At 46.1% G+C, this 26,101-nt stretch overlaps 1 protein-coding gene across 10 annotated transcripts in view; it reads right to left on the reverse strand.

Annotated features, from left to right (window-relative positions):
- The window catches only part of EHBP1 (EH domain binding protein 1), a 643,275-nt gene that overhangs the window by 135,951 nt on the left and 481,223 nt on the right, over positions 1-26,101 (reverse strand). For 6 of the 10 annotated variants that reach the window (XM_063918463.1, XM_063918471.1, XM_063918465.1 and 3 more), the window contains one exon: positions 2,204-2,308. The exons of the other annotated variants lie outside the window; for them this stretch is intronic. In XM_063918463.1, the coding sequence (XP_063774533.1) occupies positions 2,204-2,308 (105 nt within the window). The remainder of the gene's footprint in view (positions 1-2,203; positions 2,309-26,101) is intronic. 10 annotated transcript variants of the gene reach the window in all.

A 26,101-nucleotide genomic window follows, 5' to 3' on the forward strand; every position in this document is an offset into this window, starting at 1 on the left:
GACTATTCAGAGCTTGCCACGAGACGATGTTGAGACACAGTTACCCCAATTTGGCCCTTATTGAGACTCATCAGTATAGGAGAGGATTTTCGGGCAACCAGTAAAATACATCTACAATAAAAAGACGAGCTTTGATGTTTCATATGGCCTAATACTTACAAAGCCCATCAGTTTCACATATTAAACTTAAAACCAACTGGTTGCTAGATTAGAATTGTAACCCCCAACCAACTTTAAAAATTGGACAGATAATCTTATAGAGTGTGTACCCATCTTTAATGCAATCTGTTGTAGTAAATCTGGAAGGTACAGAAGACGGGAAGTATAATGTGTTGTAGATCTCATGCCTGGTTTCATTTAATTATTGTTAAATTCAATATGAATTCCCTCAATACACGCTGGAACGAACACAAAGTACTCAAAGTTTTATGTAACTATGAAGACCACAAAAGCTAGTCTTATTAGTAAACACTATTAAAAATGAAGAGTAAAGATAACATAATGCTTTCCCTTTAAAGTCAAATCTACAGTTTAATCCATGTCTGTAGTTCTTCAAAATATATATATATATATATAAAAAAAAAAAAAAAAAAAAACCTTAACACTGATCAATGACCTGATCATACAGACGTACAAATGCAAACACAAGTATAAAGCCACAATCTATTCCATGAAAGAAACCTTCTCTGTTTTCAGCAGGAAATGCAAAGTTAGGGTGTTTACAAGCGAAGATTTGCCAACGCTCTGCCATGCCGACGAGGTTATGCTCCAGAGGCAGAAAGTCTTCGCTTCTGAAGTCCTGTGATAAGACACATCAACAAAACAACAGACAAACAGCAGCCATGCAACTGTAACAAACTAAAGGATGCTAACGCAAACTCACAATTTAAAAGGAATTTACCATTTAAGAAAATATTCTAATCCTATTGAGCATGTCACACAAAGTCCAACAGTGTAATATGTGCATGTATATCCTGTGCTATCTATTTTACAACCGTTGGTATTCTGATCCTTGTGGAATAGATCTTCAATTCATGCATTGCTGGAGAAAGTATTGTACATGTGGTCCTTTTTAATTGTAACTGTCCTAGAATAAAGTAACACCTTGATGCTACGTAGTGTGCATGTACTCTAGTCTGCATGTATTCCAAACAAGGAAGGACAATTTTGACTGTCTGGCAGAACAGTGACAGTCAAACAAAAGAACACTATACGCTAATATCCATAGACAGCCATGCCTCAGATATCTAACATTTCATTTGTACTATAAAAGGATAAGAAAAGCCAGTTTTAGTTTAGGAATGAATGCCCTTATTTATCAATGAGTGATAAATTTCACTGTGATCAATTTTCACCAGCTAATCCGCTCCTAACTGTCATTTTTCAAACACAGTATGTAATATGGCAGTTAGGAGCTGATTGGTTAGTGCAATTTATCACTCATTGATAAATAAGGGCATAAGTGTACAAAATACAAGTTCAAGGGAGCAGAACTACCATTGGTGCAAGGGATGTGCAATGTGACATTTTTCAGAACTGGGTTGCACATGGGATCCACAAATGTCTTAAGAGTGTACCTTTCTTGCATCTTTAGCTGGCGGGCCGTACGTTAGTATAGAATATCATAACCTAGACTTACAAATGACCCATATCACTGTACCTCTCCTGGCATACTCCTTCCACATTACATTATCTAGCAGTGCTCCTAGCAGTAAATGTTGGAGAATGTACACAATAGTAGCACAATAATGTTTGCGCAAATGACATATTTAATGAGCAGCAGCAATTATTTGCTTTCCTTCTTTCCGATGTTTGGAAATTTCTAAATAACGTAATAAAACATCAATACCATTAAAGCCAGATTTGATTGCCCTTACCTACTTTAATTGCATTTTTCACACGCTAATAAATGCATGAAAAACATTCAATTTAGCATAGGGGTTAATTGTGTATTACTGATACAGTAGACTGTATAGAGAAAAGTGCATAAAAGATACAGTAAAAAACTTCTAATACTGTATTTAAATTGTGTGTTAGTTTGAAATGATTTGTTTTGCTACTTTCCAGAAGTGACCACGTACATAATCCCCTAACGTACATTATCGCAGGATAGATGATTTATCCCCATCATAACACAAAACAGAGAGTAGAGAGAAGACAACACCCAAGACTGTTAGGCATGCAAAGCGACAATATGAATTACCAGTAAAATCAGTGTCTAGGTTAGTAGCCTCACCACCTCCACCACATACAAGGGAGCAATCAGGACTGTCCTCGTTAGTAAGTGCTTTGTTATAATCATCGGCATCTGTAGAGATATGCAGTGTTTAGATTAGTCCACTTCCGGTTAAGACACACAAGATAATAGTCAGACAAGATCAGCATTCAGTTTCTCTGAAATCCCAAACTAACAGCAGCTGCAAGAAGTCATATTAATGTGCCTGTCAGACATACCGTGGCACATGAGAAGGCAGCCTATACAGTCACACGGAATTAGTGGCACCACTGGGAAACTGTGGCATTAATCCCTAGTGTCATTCCATATCAAATCACCCCCAAAAAATGAAAAGTCCACCACCCATCTCAGATTTTTACGATTTTTTTTTAGTTGGGAGGATGTCAAAACAGCTATTTCTGCCCAATATCTCGACTGTCTGACAATTAGTTTATTAAATATTGATTTTTCTATTTATTAAATTATTTACTAATCGCGGCTTCTTTATTCAGTTTATTTGAAGTATGATGGGTGTTTATTAAGGAATCACCATGACATTTGGACCCCTAAGGCAACTCTTCCTCCGGAATCCAAACCAAATCATTTTATTTGCTTTATGTTTTGAGTTACGGTAAAAACGCACATTTTTTAAAAAGACTTAAAAACGCTAGGTTCAATCAACCTTAGATATTCCAAATATTTTTGTGTGTTTAACAAAGGTATACAATACTACCACACAAAAAATCAGCATGGTACTCTGTTTCCGAGTGGAGAAAAAAAAATCATGAAGTTGACGTTCAATTACTGTGGTACCGCATACGTAATTAACACAAAAAATCATGACATTTTAAAACTTAAACATAACTTGAGTCCATAACTTATTTAATGTGGCAGAATGCATGATAATACAGTCAAGAAAACTTAAAGAAACCCATGGCATTCTGGCAGAACCTGAAAAATATAGAGGGAAAGCTTCCTGTACAAATCGTTCATCAGGTACAGCAGTTTACGAAGATGATGAACTCTCTCGCATGTGCCCTGGAAAGAAAATCTGTTTCTGTAAAAGTTCCAGGAGGAATAAGGATTGAAACAGAAAAGGCTACTCCTAGTAAACTTGAAAGAGCTGTATCTTACTTTCAAATACCTTTTTCCAGACATTCAAGTTGGATTGTCTAAGGTTTGTTCCTTACGACCTATGTGGTGTGTTAGTCAGCGTTGCTGCAAGAGGTATGCATTCTGTGTGTTTGCGAAACTCACCAAAACGTAAAAAAAGCATTGGTTGCTGCTCTACCACTAAAGATGGACTACAAAGACCTAACTGAAATCCCTGTTTGTTCTTCAGTCTCAAAAACCTGTATGCTTCATCGATGTGATAAATGCCCAGGTCTGGAAGCACTTCAGAAAATAGTTGAAAAACTTTTCATGATAGTGACATGGATGACGAGGACACAAAGCAGTGATTTTTCCCGATATTTCAACTACATTTTTTTTTTACAGGCTATCTAATTTGGTCGCCTGTAAAAAACAAACAAAAAAAAACATTATATCCCAAAAACACACAGGTTCAGTGAAACCAGTGTGTTTTTGGTAGAATCAGCCCCGATTCCGTGGATTTGGTTTCGCCTGCCTGAGGCAAGTGAAACAATATCCCTGATAAGCTGGCACTAGCCCCAGTTTATGGGGCTAATTGAATAGCCCCCGGCGGGACAATAAGCCGCGTTAATTTCCCATGGCTAATTGCATAACCCCTTTAGTGTCACTATGACCACAGTCATAAAAAATGTAGACAAAAGTGATCTGCAACCTGGAACATACATAGCAGCAGTGTACAATAACATCTGGAAAATTGGGTATATAATTCAATGTAATGAGGAGGAACAAGATGTGCTGGTACACTTCATGAAATGAAAACCAAACAAATGTGTTGTCCTGGCCTTCAGTGTTTTATTCCTTTTATTCACGTCCCCTGTGTAACGGAAGTGCCCACTATCCAAGGAAGGACTGGTGGCACTATCTGCTGACACTTTAAGGAAAATTACAGACAATTACAGCAGGTTCCAAAAAAGGGAAAGATAATGCGATTGTTGACTCAACTTAAGTTATGTTCAAATTTCATGGTGTGTTAATTATGTATGCGGTACAACAGTAATTGAACATCAACTTCATGATTTTTTTCCCTCCACTATGAAACAGAGTACCATGCTGATTTTTTTTGTGTGGTAGTAATGTATACATTTGTTAAGCACATAAAAATATTTGGGATATCTAATGTAAATTGAACCTAGTGCTTTTAAGCATTTTCGAAAAACGTGCGGTTTTGCTGTAACTCAAAATGTAAGGCAGAGAAAGTGATTTGGTTTGGATTTTTGGATTCAGGAGGAAGAGTTACCTTAGGGGTGCAAATTATGCGGTGATTCCTTAATAAACACCCGTCATACTTCAAATATACTGGATAAAGAAGCCGCAATTAGGAAATAATTTAATACATTGAAAAAAGGAGATTTATGGTAGACTTACCATAGTTAAATCTCTTTCTGCGAGGTACACTGATTCCACAGGGAATACATCGGGGTGTAGAGTTGGATCTTGATCTGAGGCACCAACAGGCTAAAGCTTTGACTGTTCCCAGGATGCACTTCCCCGCCTCCTCTATAACCCCGCCTCCAGGCCCTGGAGCTCAGTTTCGTTAACCAGTCCAATGCAGTAGCAGGTAAAAGAGATGGAAGCTGTTAGTCACATAGAACCACATTCTCACGACAGGAGAAGGGACCAGCGGCTAATGCCATACAAACCCAAAGAAGCTAAGTGCGTCAGGGTGGGCGCCCTGTGGAATCCAGTGTACCTCGCAGAAAGAGATTTAACTATGGTAAGTCTACCATAAATCTCCTTTTCTGCAGCGGGGTACATTGGGATTTGGAGATGTCCTAAAGCAGTTCCTTGTGGGAGGGGACGCACTGTAGCGGGCATAAGAACCCGGCGTCCAAAGAAAGCATCCAGGGAGGCGGTAGTATCAAAGGCATAGAACCTAATGAACGTGTTCATTGAGGACCACGTAGCCGCCTTGCACAATTGTTCAGCGGACGCGCCTCAGTGGGTCGCCCAAGAAGGTCCAACAGACCGAGTAGAATGGGCTTTGATAGCAGCAGGAGCTGGGAGTCCAGCCTGCGCATAAGCTTGTGCAATCACCACTCTAATACATCTGGCCAAGGTTTGCTTATTCACAGGCCAGCCACGTTTGTGAAAACTAAAAATTACAAAAAGGGTATCTGACCTCCAGATAGAGGCAGTCCTCTCCACGTAGATACGGAGAGCCCGTACCACAGCCAAAGACCGTTCTTTGGAAGACATACCAGAAGAGATAAAAGCCGGAACCACAATCTCTTGGTTAAGATGGAAAGAAGATACCGCTTTAGGTAGATAATCGGGGCGAGTTCGAAGAACTGCCCGGACACGGTTCGCTGCGCTCGCCACGTAGCGGGATCGGTGGCTCGCTGCACTCGCCACAGGTTCTGTGGGTGTCGTGAAAAGCCAGAAGTGGGAATAGTCCCTGTTGATCAGCATGCCGACCGGAGGGATTTTCAAATGACGGGATACCGGCGTCGGTTTTGTGTCACATAACCGCATCCGTTCATCATTATATGTTTTGTAATAATAAGATTTTAAATACCTACCGGTAAATCCTTTTCTCGTAGTCCATAAGGGATATTAGGGACAGATTAGTACGATGGGGTATAGAAGGGTCCAAAGGAGCCAGTGCACTTTAAATTTCTTCAACTGAGCATGCTGGCTCCTCCCCTCTATGCCTCCACCTACAGCTCAGTTATAGGTAAAACAGTGACCGAAGGAGAATGACATACTTGAGAGAAGAAACAAAACAACAAGTGTGGTGAGATTGTCACACCAGAACACAAACATAAAACTTAGCCAGCAACATCTGGCAACATTAACAGCAACAGCTGAACAGGAACACATAACAGAGAACCTGCAGAAAGTCACCACACAGAGGCGGGCGCCCAATATCCCTTATGGACTACGAGAAAAGGATTTACCGGTAGGTATTTAAAATCATATTTTCTCTAGCATCCATAAGGGACAGATTAGTACAATGGGGATGTCCTAAAGCTTCCAGAACGTGCGGGAACGTGCGGAGACATCTGCAGCACCGCCTGCCCAAACTGGATATCCTCTTTGGCCAGGGTATCAAATGTGTAGAACTTCACAAAGGTGTTCTTCCCCGACCAGGTAGCAGCTCGACATAGTTGTAGGGCCGAGACTCCACGGGCAGCTGCCTAGGAAGAGCCCACCGATCTTGTAGAGTGGGCCTTCAGAGACTGTGGAACAGGTAAGGCTGCCGACGCATAAGCCTGTTGGATAGTAAGCCTAATCCAACGAGCAATGGACTGCTTTGAAGCAGGGCAACCCTTTTTCCGCGCGTCATAGAGCACGAACAAGGAATCAGTCTTTCTGATCCGAGCCGTCCTCTTGACATAGATTGAATTCTGCAGTTGAATTCTGCAGAGGGATATGTGCGTTCCTCGCACCAAGAGACATCTCCGCCAAATATGATGATAGGGTTTTGACGTCACAGGTTTTCTGGCTTGCACCATAGTGGCAATACCTTTTTGGTAAAGCCCTTTGTGAGCTAGGATGTTCCGCTCAATGTCCATGCCGTCAAACAAAGCCGCCGCAAGTCCGGGTAGATGAACGGTCCTTGTTGAAGAAAATCCCTCTACGGACATGTCCAGCAAAACCGCGTACTACGCTCTTCGGGGCCAATCCGGGGCAATCAAGATTGCTTCCACTCTTTGATGTCTGAGCTGCTTGAGCACCCTTGGGATCAGCGGAATCGGAGGATACAGGTAGACTAGCTGGTAAGGCCAAGGCGATGTCAGCGCATCCATTGCGCTCACCTGAGGGTCCCTGGTTCGTGAGCAATAGCAGTGAAGCTTCTTGTTGAGACGAGAGGCCATCAAGTCGATCTGTGGGCATCCCCAACCTGTCGATGATCTGTTGAAACACCGGAGGGTGTAAGTCCCCATTCCCCCGGATGGAGGTCGTGGTGACTTAGGAAGTCCGCTTCCCAGTAGTCCACTCCCGGAATGAAGATTGCTGACAGTGCTCTTGCATTTCTTTCTGCCCAGAGGAGTATTCTGGACACTTCTCGCATGCAGGCCCTGCTCTTTGTCCCTCCTTGTCGATTGATGTATGCTACCGCCGTGGTGTTGTCCGACTGCACCTGGATCGCCAGATCCCAGAGTAGAGGTGATGCCTGAATCAGAGCATTGTAGGTAGCCAGAAGTCCCAGAAAGTTGATCGTAAGTAAGGCCTCTTGGAACTGCGCCCCTTGGGTGACCGCTCCCCATCCTCTCAGACTTGCATGCATCGTGAGGAGGATCCAATCATGAATCCCAAAGAGTCGACCTTCCAGCAGGTTGGAGGACTGTAGCCACCACAGGAGAGAAATTCTGTCCTGAGGTGACAGCCGAATCATCCGGTGCATCTGAAGATGGGAACCGGACCACTTGTTCAGGATGTCCAATTGGTATGGTCTGGCATGAAACCTTCCAAACTGAATCGCCTTGTATGAGGCCACCATCTTTCCCAACAATTTTATGCAAATATGAATGGAGACTTGAGTAGGTCGGAGCACCATGCGAACCATTTCTTGAAGTGTTCTCACTTTTTCCTCTGGGAGGAACACTTTCTGTGCTACAGTATCCAGTAGCATCCCCAGAAACAGGAGCTGCTGAGACGGTTCCAGGTGGGACTTCCGCAGATCGAGGAACAACCTGTGGTGCGACAGAAGTTGGATAGTGCGATCTATGTGTAGCAACAGAAGCTATCTGGAACTCGCTTTTATCAGGAGATCATCCAGGTATGGAATCACATTGACCCCCTGGATCCTGAGTTGAAACATCATCTCTGTCATCACCTTCGTGAATACCCTCGGAGCTGTATACAGGCCGAAGGGTAACGCCTGAAACTGGTAGTGATCGTTCAGTAGGGCAAACCTCAGATAGGCCTGATGAGGAGGCCAAATTTGGATATGCAGGTAAGCGTCCTCGATATCCAGGGACACTAGGAATCCCTGTTGTTCCAGGCCTGCAATCACCGCTCTCAAAGATTCCATCTTGAATTTGAAAACTTTCAGGTAAGGATTCAAGGACTTCAGATTCAGAATGGGTCTCGCACACCAGTCTGGTTTTGGTACTACGAACAGACTGAAATAGTAACCCTGTCCTTGTTGTAGTAGGGGCACTGGAACAATGACCTGGGACTGGACCAACTTGTTTATGGCCAGTAGTAGCGTACCACGCATATTTTACAAAGCTGGTAAGCTTGATTTGAAAAATCGTTGGGGAGGAGCACCGTTGAATTCGAGCTTGTAACCCTGAGAGATAAGGTCCCTTACCTAAGCATTTTGGCAGGAACCATCCCAGATGTGGCTGTAGTGACGTAACCGAGCTCCCACCACGAGATTGGGAGGGCACCGTCATGCTGAAGGCTTTGCAGCAGTAGAACTGGTGTTCTCTTCCTGAGATCCGTCAACGGCTGGTTTCTTAGGTTTTACTCTGGAGCCTCTAGCTGCATTGGAGGCCCCTCTGGCCCTAGATCGAAATCCGGAGGACTGAAAGGACTGAGTAGATGGTCCCGGGTAGGTTCATCTAGCAGGTGGAACCCCCGAAGGGAGAAACATGGATTTCCTAGCAGTAGCTTTGGAAATCCATAAGTCCAATTCACCTCCAAAGAGCCATTCACCTGTGAAGGGAAGAGATTCCACATTACGTTTAGAGTCAGCATCAGCAATCCACTGACGTAACCATATGGCTCTGCGCACAGACACAGCCATAGCCGTGGTCCTAGCATTAATATTGCCAATCTCTTTAAGGGTGTCACAGAGGACTCTTGCCGTGTCCTGAATGTGATTCAGGAAAGTAACAGTATTAACTAAGGTCATATCACCCGAGAGACCTTCCTTAATTTGATGAGCCCAGGAATGAATTGCATGTGTCACCCAGCAACCTGCAATGACCGGCCTTTGAGCAACATCTGCAGCAATGTAAATAGATTTTAGAGTGGTCTCAATTTTCCTATCTGCCGGTCCTTTACTGTAAAAGAGCCCGGAGCAGGGAGTACCGCCTTTTTAGAAAGGCGAGTGACTGAGAAGTCTACTGCTGGAGACTCTACCCAGAATTTTCTGCCTTTAGGGGCAAAGCGGAATGTATGCAAAAACCGCTTTGACTCCTGATATTTTTTATCTGGATTCTTCTAGGCTATTTTAAATAAGTCATCCAATTCCTTGTAATCAGGAAATGTGACTGTCAGTTTGTCTTGTGGGAGGAAAAATGACTGCTGAGTATTAGCATCCTCCAGGGGGAGCTTTAACACATCCCTAATAGCCAATATGAGGGGTTCAATACCCTGGGTAGGGGTGGAATCCCCACTTATGGGGTCCACATCATACCCATCGTCCAGCATATCATCATCAGTATCTGAGAGGAGTGGAGGTAGAGCACGTTTTTGTGCACCAGAAGCAGACGGGGGGGGAAGGGGGGGGATGTTTAGCAGCTAGAATTGCCACTGCTTGTTGCAGTTCCTGAGTCTTATTGGCATTTAAAGTGAGTTGAGATGACATATCAGAATCATAGTTTTGATAGCCCCCAACCAGGAGGGCTCTGCACTCTCCACCACATTGATATCAGCATTCTGATATGACTGACTATATTGTTCACAGGATACTGAGCCAGATGAACTAGGAGAGAATCTAGCATTACATACACTGCATAACTTCTGTTTTACCATTGTAAAGCAGAAAAAACAGGAATTACACACACACATACACACACAACACAGCCTTATATATATATATATATATATATATATATATTACAAGCCTGCCCTATTGCATGTGAGAGGAGAGACAGGCGAGAGGACCCCAGCGCACCAAACGCTGCACAGCACCAGTGAGGCTGTCAGCGTTTTTTGTGCAAACAACAGCGAGACTGTAATATGAAAAATCCCTCAGAGGGATGTTACTTGTGCACAAATATAGCGGCTCTCCCCTTCTACACCTGGTACCAGCGATCCAGGGACTGATATGGAGGAGCTGTCGAGGCTGCTGCTATGCAAAGGAAGGCGCCAAAATGCCGCTGAGCCCGCTCTCCTGTAGCTCCGCCCCACGTCATGGCGCCGTAGCTACCGTTGAATATTTATACTGGCCATGTCTCCCAATGTATGTAGCCTCATATAAATGTTTAGTACAACTGATATTAGCAAGTCCACAGCACCTGTACGCCTCACCTGTGCTTCAGCCGCACATTAAACCGTGGTAGCCCCCTGGCGGGGCCCCCAGTTGGTACTCACCACTGACGATCACCTTCAGGCAGAGTTAGGGGTGTGCTGGCATGCTGCGGCAGACAAGGCGCCATGCCAAGCTGAACAAACAGCCCCTCAGGACGGTGGTCCTGCAGCGGGGAAGCGGCTCTGCACCTCAAGAGGCCGGTTACCGCCCCCCCTCCTAATTCCCACGTGCAGGTATGCTGTTGTCCAAACAGCATACCGAAAGAAATAAAACTTTAAAGGAAACTGAACCAAAAACTTTGGAGCCTGCAGAGTGTGCATCCTCTCCTGAGGGCACTTTTTTCTAAACTGAGCTGTAGGAGGAGGCATAGTAGGGAGGAGCCAGCACACCCAGTTAAAGAGATTTAGAATGCACTGGCTCCTTTGGACCCGTCTATACCCCCATCATACTAATCTGTCCCCAATATCCCTTATGGATGCTAGAGAAAGATGCACATCCAAAGACCGTTCTTTGGAAGACAAACGAGAAGAGATAAAAGCCGGAACCACAAACTCTTGGTTAAGATGAAAAAAGATACCGCTTTAGGTAGATAATCGGGGCGAGTTTGAATAACTGCCAGGACACGGTGAAAAATCAAAAAGGGTGGATCATAGGACAAAGCGCCTAAGTCCGACACCCTTCTAGAAGAGGCAATAGCCAGCAGAAACATGACCTTAAGCGTAAGGCATTTAAGGTCCACAGACTCAAGAGGTTCAAATGGAGAGTCTTGTAGGGCATTTAAGACAACAGACAGATCCCAAGGAGCCACAGGAGGAACATAGGGAGGCTGAATCCGTAAAACACCCTGAGTGAAAGTATGAACATCAGGAATAGATGCAAGTTTTTTTTTAAACCAAACCGACAAGGCAGATATATGAACCTTGAGGGAGGCCAGACGAAGGCCTAAATCTAGGCCTTGTTAGAGAAAAACCAAAAGCCTGGAAGTTCTAAACGAATAGGCATCATAATTCTTAGCAGTATACTATGTGAAGTAAGAGTTCCAGACCCTGTAATAAATCCATGCAGAAGCCGGTTTGCAGGCCTTCAACACAGTTCGAATAACCGCCTCAGAGAATCCTTTCGCCCTCAGGAGTGAAGCTTCAAGAGCCACGCCGTCAAAGCCAGTCTGGTCAGGTCCAGGTAGACACAAGGGCCCTGAACGAGGAGGTCTGGGCATTGAGGAAGTAGAAGACCAATGCCGTCTGGGCCACGCTGGAGCGACTAGAAGTAGTATTCCTCTTTCTTGCTTGAACTTCCGTAGTACCCTTGGCAGCAGTGACACTGGAGGGAACACGTATGGCAGCCGTAAGTTCCATGGAATTGCCAGTGCGTCTGCAAACGCTGCTTGAGGATACCTTGTCGTTGATCCAAAGACCGGAACCTTGTGATTGTGTCGAGACGCCATCAGGTCTACATCTGGCAGGACCCACCTCTCCACTAGGAGTTGAAAGACTTACGGATGAAGACTCCACTCTCTGGCGTCAACGTCCTGACTACTGAGGAAATCCGCTTCCCAGTTGAGGACTACGGGAATGAACACTGCCGATATTGCTGGCAGATGGCGTCCCGCCCAACGGAGGATTTTTGATACTTCCAACATTGCCAGGCGGCTTCGAGTGCCACCTTAATGATTTATGTATGCCACCGTGGTGGCGTTGTCTGATTGTACTTGAACAGGCCTGTTCTGTACCGGAGGCAGGGCAAGCGTCAACGCATTGAACACTGCCTGCAATTTCAGAATGTTTATCGGGAGAAGAGATCCCTCCCTAGTCCACCGACCCTGGAGAGAGTGTTGCTCCAACACCGCACCCCAACCCCGCAGACTGGCATCCATTGTCAGGAGGACCCAGTTGGAGATCCAGAAGGGACGGCCCCTGCTCAACTGTTGGTCCTGTAGCCACCAGCTCAGTGACAGATGAACCTCCGGAGTCAAGGAGATCATTTGAGACCTGATTCGATGGGGCAGGCCGTCCCACTTGGAAAGGATTAACCTGTGCAGAGGGCGGGAATGAAATTGAGTGTGCTCTACCATGTCGAAAGCCGACACCATGAGGCCTAGTACTTGCATCGCCGAGTGTATCGACACTCTTGGGCGAGAGAGGAGGTAGTTGATCCTATCTTGAAGCTTCACGATGTTCTCTGGAGACAGGAACAATCTCTGGCTGTGTGTGTCCAGCAGTGCCCCCAGGTGCACCATGCTCCGAGCAGGGACCAGAGAGTACTTTTTCCAGTTGATTAGCCACCCGTGGGCCTATAGGAATTGGACCGTCAGTTCCATATGACTGAGGAGAACATCTTGGGAGTTCGCCAGGATCAGCAAGTCATCTAAATATGTCAGGATCCTGATTCCCTGACGGCGGAGAAGGGCCGTCATCAGGGCCATGACCTTAGTGAAGATCCGACGGGCCATGGTCAGTCTAAATGGCAGAGCCTGGAACGGATAATGGAGGTTGCCAATAGCAAACCGCAGATATTGTTGATGAAAGACAGCAATAGGTATATGCAGGTAAGCATCCTGTATGTCCATATAGTCTTTGGGTTCCATGGCCAGTACAATAGAGCGCACAGTTTCCATACGGAATTTGGACACTCTCACAAATTTGTTCACTGCTTTGAGGTTGAGTTTAGGCCAGAAGGACCCATTTGGCTTCGAAACTAGAAACAGGGTCGAATAGTATCCCCAGCCTCTCTGGGACAGAGGTACCGGCACTACCACTCCTGTGTCCAAGAGGGATTGCACAACCAAGTGTAGAACTTGCGCTTTCAACGGATCCGAAGGGATAACCGTCAAGTAGAACTGGCGAGGGGGATGTCTCTTGGAAGAGATTGCGTACCCGTGAGAGACAACTTCCCTCACCCAGGCGTCCGAAGTGGTCTTTAACCAGGCCTGGGCGAACTGCAGAAGTCGGCCTCCCACCCTGGGGTCCCTCAGGGGGAGGCCTGCCCCATCATGCAGCAGGCTTGTCTTTTTTGGAAGCAGGTTGACGGGCAGCCCAGTATTGTTTAGGTTTGGGCTTAGTGAATTTGAAAGTACGAGCCTGTCTCGGGTACGCCTGACCCTTTGCCTTCCCTGGAGGTCGAAAGGAACGAAAAGTGGTACTCTTTGCCTTCGGTGCAGAAGGATTAGTACTTGGGAGAAACGCAGTCTCAGCAGTTGCCAAGCCAGTCACAATCTTATTCAGATCCTACCCCAAAAAGGATGTCTCCCTTAAAAGGGAGCACCTCCAAGGTCTTTTTGGAGTCTAGGTCCACCTTCCAGGACCTCAACCACAGCATTCGGCGAGCCAGTATAGATGTAGTAGACGCCTTGGCTGCCATTACACCTGCCTCAGAGGTCGCCTCCTGAATATAGTGGGAGGCTGTGGTAATATGAGACAGATATTGTCTGGCAGTGTCAGAAATATCCTGAGGCAGCTCATCCTCAATTGCCTGAACCCATGCTTCAATTCCCTTCGCTGCCCATGAGGCTGCTATAGTGGGTCTATGTACAGCACCAGTAAGAGTAAATAGACTTCAGGCATCCCTCCACACACTTATCCGTCGGTTCCTTAAAGGAGGTGACAGGCAGAGTAGATGACACCACATGACGGGCGACATGAGAGTCCACTGACGGTGGACTTTCCCACTTGTTTCTCAACTCCGCAGGAATAGGATAACGAGCTAGCATCTTTTTAGACAGGGAAAATTTATTTCCTGGAGATGACCAGGATTCCTGGCGTATGTCAATTAAATGGTCAGAATGTGGTAAGAATACTTTAGTAACCTTCTGACGTTTGAACTTATCAGGTTTCTCAGACGCAGTAGTGGGATCAATCTCATCATCAATTTTGAGAATCAGCTTAATAGCCTCCACTAGGTCAGGAACATCAACCTAAGTTGTAGATTCCTCATGAGTAGCGACTGTATCAGTGTCTGACGGATCAGTATATTCCCCATCATCATCAGAAGAATTATCCGAAATATTAGTGGATTGTGAGGAAGAAATGGCACACTTAGAAGACCCCTTGACCACAGAGGAGCATGGGGTAGACTTTTGTCTAACCAAAGATTGATGTAATTGTTGTAACTGGGTAGACATAGTGTCCGCCCAGAGCGTATTAACTACACGGACAATATGTGGCTGCGATGGCACAGGAGGCGTAAGACGTGTCACAAGCGTATTCAGCATACTTGAGAATGCTGCCCAAGGTGGTTCCTGATTGGCCGCAGGCTGACTGGGAGATGTATGGCACCCAGTGCCTGAACCATCAGCTAAAACTTTCCCCCCAGGTAAATCCTTGGTGCCAGCACTGTATGATGCAGATGCGCCCGCGGACTTCCCGCCCTGTGTGGCAGACATTATAGGGAATGTAGCCTTAGCGCGTAACAGTACAATATAGCCAAACAAACACAATACCTGCAAATAACACCCTGATTTATGTGACAGTAAATACAGGGCACAAACAGAGGATTAAAGCGGTATGAGGTGACTGAAATAAACAGTAAAAAAAAAAAAAACAGTATATACTGTGTAGCTATATATATATATATATCTATATATATATATATATATATATCTATATATATATCTATATATATATATCTATATGAGACCCTGACGCACCCAGCCCCCCAGGGTACAAAATATGGTGATAGCAAGACGTGTGTTACACTAGAATGAAATACACACAGCAGCTACTGGCACACTCAGTCACAGGTACGATGCAGAAGTTATTACAGATAAACAATAAAATTGCACTGGACTAGTAAAAATAGGATTTTGGTACTTACCAGATAAATCCTTTTCTTTGAATCCATAGGGGGCACTGGAGTACTCTTGGGATATGGACGGTTCCACTGGAACTAGGCACTGAATAGTTAAACTTTGACTATATCTCCCCTCCATATTCCAGAGTACCTCAGTGTTTTTTTACTGAGCCGAACTGGAGCTATAGAGGTTGACAATGGAGACATACATATAACCAAAAACGGACAACAATAAAGTTGACACAAACAAAAAATGACAACTAACAGTTGACACCAACCCGACAAAATTTCTAATTTGAAACAGTCGGTAAGAGTGTGTTACCATAATATTCCCTGCACTTACCACAACCAGGTAACAATTGCTCTGGGTGGGCGTCCAGTGCCCCCTATGGATTCAAAGAAAAGGATTTATTTGGTAAATACCAAAATCCTATTTTCTTTTTCATCCACTAGGGGTCACTGGAGTACTCTTGGGACGTACCAAAGTTTCCCCCGTGGGCGGGAGAGCTATTTGGCACCTGTAACACTAAACGGCCAAAGCTAGATGCTGATGCCGCAAAAGTATCAAACTTATAAAAGCGCACAAACGTGTGCACTGACGACCATGTAGCCGCCCGGCAAAGCTGTGTCGTAGAAACTCCCCGACCAGCTGCCCATGAAGTTCCCACAGAACGTGTGGAATGAGCTGTTACCGAAGTAGGCGGCTGTAACCTAGCCTGAAGATAAGCCTGACGTATGGTCAGTTTTATCCATCTGGATAAGGTCTGCTTAGAGGCTGGCCAACCCCTCTTGGTAGCATCATAGAGAACAAACAACGTATCCGTCTTACGAACTGTGGACGTTCGAGACACATAAACGCATAAAGCGCGTACCACATCCAGAGTTTCAGAATGTCCTGATAACACAGGAACTACTATTGGTTGGTTGATGTGAAAAGATGACACTACCTTTGGTAAGAAAGCGGGATTCGTCCGAAGTTCCGCTCTGTCATCATGAAACACCAAATATGGTGGCTTGCATGACAAGGCACCCAAATCTGAAACCCGCCTTGCCGAAGCCAAGGCTAGAAGAAAAATTGTTTTCCAAGTGAGAAATTTAATATCCACTTGTTGTAAGGGTTCAAAATGAAATCTAAAACCAGATTCAAGTCCCATGGCGCTGTAGGTGGAATGAATGGAGGCTGTACTCTGAGGACACCCTGCATAAAGGTGTGTACTGATGGCAAAAGAGCCAATCGTCTTTGAAAGTAGATTGACAAAGCAGATATCTGCACTTTTAGTGTGGATAGACGTAGACCTCCATCTAACCCCGTCTGTAGAAATAACAAAAGACGGGATAACTTGAAAGATGATGTCGGAAACTTCCGAACTTCACACCAACCTATATAGGCACGCCAAATTCTGTAATAATGAGCTGCCGTAACCGGCTTCCTAGCTCGTAACATGGTTGGTATAACCTATTCTGGAATGCCCTCTCTTTTTAAGAGGGCTGTCTCAACAGCCACTCCGTCAAACGCAGCCGCGCTAAATTGGAGAAAAAGAACGGACCCTGTTGTAACAGGTCCGGACGCAGTGGGAGCGGCCAGGGATCGTCTGCGAGTAATCCGCGAAGATCCGAGAACCAAGCTCTCCGTGGCCAATGAGGCGCCACTAGTATGACTGTGACGAACTCTCTTTTGATCCGTTTTAGCAATAGAGGGAGCAGCGGAAACGGTGGAAACAGATACACTAGACTGTATGGCCACCTGACTGTGAGAGCATCCACCGCCACTGCCTTTGGATCTCTCGTTCTGGACACGTACAGGGGCGTTTGATTATTGTGGCGAGATGCCATCAGGTCCACTTGCGGGTAACCCTACTTCTGGACCAGCATGTGAAACACTTCTGGATTTAATGCACATCCTGGATAAAAATCCTGGCAGCTGAGATAATCCGCCTCCCAGTTGTCCACTCCCGGAATGAATACTGCCGACAAAATCACCTCGGCCCAATTGAGGACTCGAGCTACTTGCCGCATTGTCATGCGGCTTTTCGTTCCTCCTTGTTTGTTGATGTATGCGACCACCGTCGCATTGTCTGACTGCACCTGAACAGCCTGAGCCTGCAGCATGTGCACTGCTTGTCGTAGCGCATTGTAAATTGTTCCAGGACATTTATAGACAGCAATCTTTCGTGATCCGCCCAGAGACCCTGGAGCTGAAAATTTTGAACTACAGCTCCCCAACCTCTGAGACTCGCGTCCGCCGCGAGAATTATCCAATTCCAGGCGCCGAACCGTTTCCTGCGGTTAGATTCTGTACCTTGAGCCACCAGAGTAGAGACACCCTGGCCCTTGGAGACCACCTCACCCTGCGGTGAATCTGCAGAAGCGAGCCCTACCATTGTTCTTGGCATGCATTGCAGGCAGACACTCTACTCGTTAGGCCACAGCCAACCATTGCGAGCACATCCAGTTAAAAAGGACGTGAGTGAAGTCTTCCGAACTGAAGCGCTTCAAAAGCCGCCACCATTGTGTCTAATAGGCGAATGTACAAATGAACAGAGACTGTGCGAGGCTTGAGCACTAATTGTACCAGATGACGAATGACCTGTACTTCTGTCTGGGTAGGTAAATTCTTTGATTTACCGTATCGAGAATCATACCTAGGAATTGAAATCGTTGAGACGGAATCATTCAGGAATTTGCGTAGACAATGGTAGGAAATCAGATTTCCCCCCCACTCGGTCTGCGATCTATTCTCGTTTGGAACGTAGCCAAAGTGGACGTTGTGCGCCACTAGCGAAGCTGAGACGCAAGAACCAACTGCCAACTTCACAGAAGCTGTAGGCAGCAAGAAGTGTAAGGTGGTCTTTATTTAGGGCAAACCTGAACTGGAGCGCCCTGCCACTACAGCCTTGTTACCTCAAACCCTTACCAAAGCAGGGCGAAGCAACAGCCCTACTGCTGTGTAGGGTACACTCCGATAGGTAGTTAAACGCCCAATAATTGCAATTGTCTCTCATTGGAAATTGTTCAGCCTTCGCTGAGAACCTGACGTACTGGCCTGGTGGCGAATCGACCGCAACAATCTAGCTGAAACAGTAAATTTTTCCCTCTCAGGCAGTACATGCGCCCGCATTTCCCCCAAAGAGGACCGGTAAGGGTCTGTCTGCGCAGTCGAATTTGTCCGACACACTGTGTGACAGACTCTGCAGCGAAGCTGCTTGTTTGATTATGCATTAGACTTAGTGATCATGTACCCCGACCAGTAAGTACACCACGGAAGTAATCTGTGTATAAACCTGCATTACCGTGCATGTGGTTTCCAGCAATAGTGAATCTTCCTGTAGAGACATGCTGTCAAAAACAATTAATAAATTAAATTCCTAACAACCCCCCGCTCCCCCAGAGTGTTGTAGGGCAGCAACCTCCAGCAAAGACCCAGGAAGTAACGTAAAAAAATGGTGTCCCACCATGTTTTTATTTTTTTATTTTATTATATATATATATATATATATATTACACCTGTTAAACCAGGAACTGAACCAGTGTCCATGCAATCACAATGTTCACTGTGGGCGGGAAGCCTAACCACTTGGCTACAGAGCCACCTGTGAAAATAATAAGCAAAAGCTGCTGTTTAAACATCAACTCTGGTGATGAAATGGTTGCTGTAGTGACTTGCAATCCAGATGGTACCTGAACCCACAATCCCTGGTTTAGGAGGGCAGTGTCCTATCCATTAGGCCACTGGGGATCTGGGGAGGCGAGGCCTGACCTCACAATGTTTGCAGTGCTCAACAGATACTGTTTAATAAGCACTGTGTGCCGACCAATTGCGCCACTGTAGTCTTGCCAAAAAAGATTTTTAATGTCAGCATATTATATATATATATATATATATATATATACACACACACACACACATATATACACATATACAACCATGTATATTCACACATACTCAGACCTTGTAAATATATATATATATTTCATATATGCATACATACACATATATATTATATACCCATATACATATTTCCAGATATATCCTGATTCAGAAGTATAATAATTCTTAGAAGTCTGAAACTAAATGTGACCACTCACAGGCTTAAAAACCTGAGAAGTCTGCTGCTTAACCGCAGCTTAGTTAATGGGTCCCGAATCCAGTGTGGTGTGGCTGTAGATTTAAAAATACCTACAGCACCTTGTATTCCCAGGTGGCTAACCAGGCCCAACACTGCCCAGCCTCCACGATCAGATGAAATCGGGCGTATCCAATTGTGGTGTGGCTAAGTGAATTAAGCAAAGCTGCTGCAGGTGAGCCTGAACTCACAAAGCTTGCAGTGCTCCACAGATACTGTTTTATAATCACCATGTGCTGACCAATTGTATAACACATCTTACTTTACAACAGTGAACAAAGCCAGTATTTGGCTGACCACAGCCATGATTCAGATTTGCAGTCTTTGGGATAATATCATTATAATAAGAATTTACTTACCGATAATTCTATTTCTCGTAGTCCGTAGTGGATGCTGGGAACTCTGTAAGGACCATGGGGAATAGCGGCTCCGCAGGAGACAGGGCACATCTAAAGAAAGCTTTAGGATCACCTGGTGTGCACTGGCTCCTCCCCCTATGACCCTCCTCCAAGCCTCAGTTAGGATACTGTGCCCGGACGAGCGTACACAATAAGGAAGGATTTTGAATCCCGGGTAAGACTCATACCAGCCACACCAATCACACTGTACAACTTGTAATCTGAACCCAGTTAACAGCATGATAATAGAGAAGCCTCTATAAAAAATGGCTCACTACAACAATAACCCGAATTTTTTGGTAACAATAATTATGTACCAGTATTGCAGACAATCCGCACTTGGGATGGGCGCCCAGCATCCACTACGGACTACGAGAAATAGAATTATCGGTAAGTAAATTCTTATTTTCTCTGACGTCCTAGTGGATGCTGGGAACTCCGTAAGGACCATGGGGATTATACCAAAGCTCCCAAACGGGCGGGAGAGTGCGGATGACTCTGCAGCACCGAATGAGAGAACTCCAGGTCCTCCTCAGCCAGGGTATCAAATTTGTAGAATTTTACAAACGTATTTGCTCCTGACCAAGTAACTGCTCGGCAAAGTTGTAAAGCCGAGACCCCTCGGGCAGCTGCCCAAGATGAGCCCACCTTCCTTGTGGAGTGGGCATTTTAAGATTTTTGGCTGTGGCAGGCCTGCCACAGAATGTGCAAGCTGAATTGTACTACAAATCTAACGAGCAATCGTCTGCTTAGAAGCAGGAGCACCCAGTTTGTTGGGTGCATACAGGATAAACAGCGAGTCAGATTTTCTGACTCCAGCCGTCCTGGAAACATATATTTACAGGGCCCTGACCACGTCAAGCAACTTGGAATCCTCCAAGTCCTTAGTAGCCGCAGGTACCACAATAGGTTGCTTCATGTGAAATGCAGAAACCACCTTAGGTAGAAATTGAGGACAAGTCCTCAATTCTGCCCTGTCAGAATGAAATATTAAATAAGGGCTTTTATATGATAAAGCCGCCAATTCTGACACACGCCTGGCTGAAGCCAGGGCTAACAGCATCGTCACCTTCCATGTGAGATATTTTAAGTCCACAGTGGTGAGTGGTTCAAACCAATGTGACTTTAGGAAACTCAACACAACATTGAGATCCCAAGGTGCCACTGGAGGCACAAAAGGAGGCTGTATATGCAGTACCCCTTTTACAAATGTCTGAACTTCAGGCACTGAAGCCAGTTCCTTTTGGAAGAAAATCGACAGGGCAGAAAATTGAACCTTAATGGACCCTAATTTTAGGCCCATAGACAGTCCTGTTTGCAGGAAATGGAGGAAACGACCCAGTTGAAATTCCTCTGTAGGGGCCTTCTTGGCCTCCCACCACGCAACATATTTTCGCCAAATGCGGTGATAATGTTTTGCGGTTACGTCCTTCCTGGCCTTGACCAGGGTAGGGATGACTTCATCTGGAATGCCTTTTCCCTTCAGGATCCGGCGTTCAACCACCAAGCCGTCAAACGCAGCCGCGGTAAGTCTTGGAACAAACAAGGCCCCTGCTGGAGCAGGTCCTTTCTTAGAGGTAGAGGCCACGGTTCGTCCGTGAGCATCTCTTGAAGTTCCGGATACCAAGTTCTTCTTGGCCAATCCGGAGCCACGAGTATCGTTCTTACTCCCCTTTGCCGTATAATTCTCAGTACTTTTGGTATGAGAGGCAGAGGAGGGAACACATACACTGACTGGAACACCCACGGTGTTACCAGAGCGTCCACAGCTATTGCCTGAGGGTCTCTTGACCTGGCGCAATACCTGTCCAGTTTTTTGTTGAGGCGGGACGCCATCATATCCACCTTTGGTTTTTCCCAACGGTTCACAATCATGTGGAAGACTTCTGGATGAAGTCCCCACTCTCCCGGGTGTAGATCGTGTCTGCTGAGGAAGTCTGCTTCCCAGTTGTCCACTCCCGGAATGAACACTGCTGACAGTGCTATCACATGATCTTCCGCCCAGCGAAGAATCCTTGCAGCTTCTGCCATTGCCCCCCTGCTTCCCGTGCCGCCCTGTCTGTTTACGTGGGCGACTGACGTGATGTTGTCCGATTGGATCAATACCGCCTGACCCTGAAGCAGGGGTTTCGCTTGACTTAGGGCATTGTAAATGGCCCTTAGTTCCAGAATGTTTATATGAAGAGATGTCTCCAGGCTTGACCATAAGCCCTGGAAATTCCTTCCCTGTGTGACTGCTCCCCAGCCTCGCAGGCTGGCATCCGTGGCCACCAGGACCCAGTCCCGAATGCCGAATCTGCGGCCCTCTAGAAGATGAGCACTCTGCAACCACCACAGGAGGGATACCCTTGTCCCCGGTGACAGGGTTATCCGCTGAAGCATCTGAAGATGCGACCCGGACCATTTGTCCAGTAGGTTCCACTGGAAAGTCTTGCGTGGAATCTGCCGAATGGGATTGCTTCGTAGGAAGCCACCATTTTTACCCAGAACCCTTGTGCATTGATGCACTGAGACTTGGTTCGGTTTTAGGAGGTTCCTGACTAGCTCGGATAACTCCCTGGCTTTCTCCTCCGGGAGAAACACCTTCTTTCTGGACTGTGTCCAGGATCATCCCTAGGAACAGAAGACAAGTCGTCGGAACCAGCTGCGATTTTGGAATATTGAGAATCCAATCGTGCTGCCGCAACACTACCTGAGATAGTGCTACACCGACTTCCAAGTGTTCCCTGGATCTTACCCTTATCAGGGAATCGTCCAAGTAAGGGATAACTAAAATTTCCTTCCTTCGAAGGGATATCATTTCGGCCATTACCTTGGTAAAGACCCGGGGTGCCGTGGACCATCCCTACGGCAGCGTCCGAACTGATAGTGACAGTTCTGTACCATAACCTGAAATACCCTTGGTGAGAAGGGTAAATTTTGACATGAAGGTAAGCATCCTTGATGTCCCGAGACATCATGTAGTCCCCTTCTTCCAGGTTTGCAATCACTGCTCTGAGTGACTCAATTTTGAATTTGAACCTCTGTATGCAAGTGTTCAAAGATTTTAGATTTTAAAATCGGTCTCACCGAGCCGTCTGGCTTCGGTACCACAATAGTGTGGAATAATACCCCGTTCCCTGTTGCAGGAGGGGTATCTTGATTATCACCTGCTGGGAATACAGCTTGTGAATGGTTTCCAAAACTGCCTCCCTGTCAGCGGGAGACGTCGGTAAAACAGACCTTTGGAAACGGCGAGGGGGATACGTCTCGAATTCCAATTTGTACCCCTGAAATATTACCTGAAGGATCCAGGGGTCTACTTGCGAGTGAGCCCACTGCGCACTGAAATTCATTGAGAACGGGACCCCACCGTGCCTGAACTTGTAAAGCCCTAGCGTCATACTGAGGGCTTGGCAGAGGCGGAAGAGAGTTTCTGTTCCTTGGAACTGGCTGATCTCTGCAGCCATTTTCCTCTCCCTCTGTCACGAGCAGAAAAGAGGAACCCTTTTGTCCGCTTGCCAACCAGGACTGCGCCTGATAATACGGCGTCTTATTTTGAGAGGCGACCTGGGGTACATCCCCTTTTTTGTTAAGGCAATACTTCCAAATGCCGTTTGGAATCCGCATCACCTGACCACTTTACTGGTATAATTGGACAACGCACTTATACTTGATGCCAGTCGGCAAATATTCCGCTGTGCATCATGCATATATAGAAATGCATCTTTTAATTGCTCTATAGGCAATAATATACTGTCCTTATCTAGGATATCAAATTTCCAGTCAGGGAATCCGACCACGCCAACCCAGCACTGCACATCCAGGCTGAGGCGATTGCTGGTCGCAGTATAACACCAGTATGTGTGTAAATACATTTTAGGATACCCTCCTGCTTTCTATCAGCAGGATCCCTAAGGGCGGCCATCTCCAGAGAGGGTAGAGCCCTTGTTCATACAAGCGTGTGAGCGCCTTATCCCCCCTAGGGGGTGTTTCCCAACGCACCCTAACCTCTGGCGGGAAAAGGTATACTGCCAATAACTTTTTAGAAATGATCAATTGTTATCGGGGGGAAACCCACGCATCATCACACACCTCATTTTATTTCTCAGATTCAGGAAAACTACAGGAAGTTTTTCCTCACCAAACATAATACCCCTTTTTTTGGTGGTATTTATATTATCAGAAGAGTGTAAACTTTTTCCATTGCCTCAATCATGCAATGTGTGGCCCTATTGGAAATCACGGTTGTCTCTTCACCGTCGACACAGGAGTCAGTATCCGTGTCGGCGTCTGTATCTGAGGTAACGGGCGCTTTAGAGCCCCTGTATGAGACATCTGGACATGCACAAGCTGAGTAGCCGGCTGTCTCATGTCAACCACTGTCTTTTATACAAAGCTGACACTGTCACGCAATTTCAACAGTACATCCACTCAGGTGTCGACCCCCCAGGGGGTGACAACACTATTACAGACACTCTACTCCGTCTCCTCATCATTTTTCTCCTCATACATGTCGACACAAACGTACCGACACACAGCACACACACAGGGAATGCTCTGATAGAGGACAGGACCCCACTAGCCCTTTGGGGAGACAGAGGGAGAGTTTGCCAGCACACACCAGAGCGCTATATATATACAGGGATAACCTTATATAAGTGTTTTTCCCTTTAGCTGCTGTATTGTTTATACTGCGCCTAATTTGTGCCCCCCTCTCTTTTTTAACCCCTTTCTGTAGTGTAGTGACTGCAGGGGAGAGCCAGGGAGCTTCCCTCCAACTGAGCTGTGAGGGAAAATGGCGCCAGTGTGCTGAGGAGATAGGCTCCGCCCCTTTCTCGGCGTCCTTATCATCCGTTTTCTTGTATGTTTTGGCAGGGGTTAAATGCATCCATATAGCCCAGGAGTTATATGTGATGCATTTATTTTAGCCATAAAAGGTTTTCTATCGATTTATTGCGTCTCAGGGCGCTGCCCCCCCAGCGCCCTGCACCCTCAGTGACCGGAGTGTGAAGTGTGCTGAGAGCAATGGCGCACAGCTGCGGTGCTGTGCGCCTACCTTTATCTGAAGACAGGAAAGTCTTCTGCCGCCGATTTTTCCGGACCTCTTCGCTCTTCTGGCTCTGTAAGGGGGCCGGCGGCGCGGCTCCGGTGACCCATCCAGGCTGAACCTGTGATCGTCCCTCTGGAGCTAATGTCCAGTAGCCTAAGAAGCCCAATCCACTCTGCACGCAGGTGAGTTCGCTTCTTCTCCCCTTAGTCCCTCGATGCAGTGAGCCTGTTGCCAGCAGGTCTCACTGAAAATAATAAACCTAAACTAAAACTTTCACAAAGAGCTCAGGAGAGCCCCTAGTGTGCACCCTTCTCGTCGGGCACAGAAAATCTAACTGAGGCTTGGAGGAGGGTCATAGGGGGAGGAGCCAGTGCACACCAGGTGATCCTAAAGCTTTCTTTAGATGTGCCCTGTCTCCTGCGGAGCCGCTATTCCCCATGGTCCTTACGGAGTTCCCAGCATCCACTAGGACGTCAGAGAAAAACAGTTATGATAAGAATAATAGTCTTTGCTGGTGTCTTACTCATTATACCGACAGACAATACAAAATATAACCTGCGCGACTCAGTAAATAGCACTAAGGTGTCTTTACAAATATATATCTGGCCAAGTGCAGTACACGTCAGCAATATGCCTGGTTCTAAATTCCCCTTAACACCCCTGCGCCTTCAATGGAGGAGAGATGTAATACAGGAAATTCTGGAAAAACAACAGGAAAAATGGTTAAATATGCAGACTTATAATTATGTAAGCAGATTTAATAAACATACTACGTTGCATTCATGCACATATATGAGCAACATGTATCCTGTTTAACAAGACTTAATAGCCTAATGTAATACATATGCAGCGCTGCTGTATTCTAGTAAACATACTTCTTTTATCAACAAGAGTTGAATCATGAGATTTTATCCAGTGACCCTGACATTTCTGTGTGCAGGGAACATCACTGTGGCATCAAAGTTACTCACATTTGTGTACCCCCCCCCCCCCCCCCCCCGTGCATCGTTCTCTATACACGGAGCCGGGCCGGGGAGCGCGCTGCATAGTGCCGTGGAGCGGCCTATGCATAAATCAACGTGGACGGCGCGGCTCAGAGCGGCGGGGGACACAGCATAAACAGCGGCGCTGGAAGCGGCGGCCGGCGGCCACACACACACACACACAGTATCATGCTGCCGCCCCGTTCAACATACCTGGACCCTGTGGTGACGGCAATGACGGGGCTTCTCTGTAAGCACTGTC

Source organism: Pseudophryne corroboree, chromosome 4 (genome assembly GCF_028390025.1).
Source record: "Pseudophryne corroboree isolate aPseCor3 chromosome 4, aPseCor3.hap2, whole genome shotgun sequence".
Lineage (NCBI taxonomy): Eukaryota > Metazoa > Chordata > Amphibia > Anura > Myobatrachidae > Pseudophryne > Pseudophryne corroboree.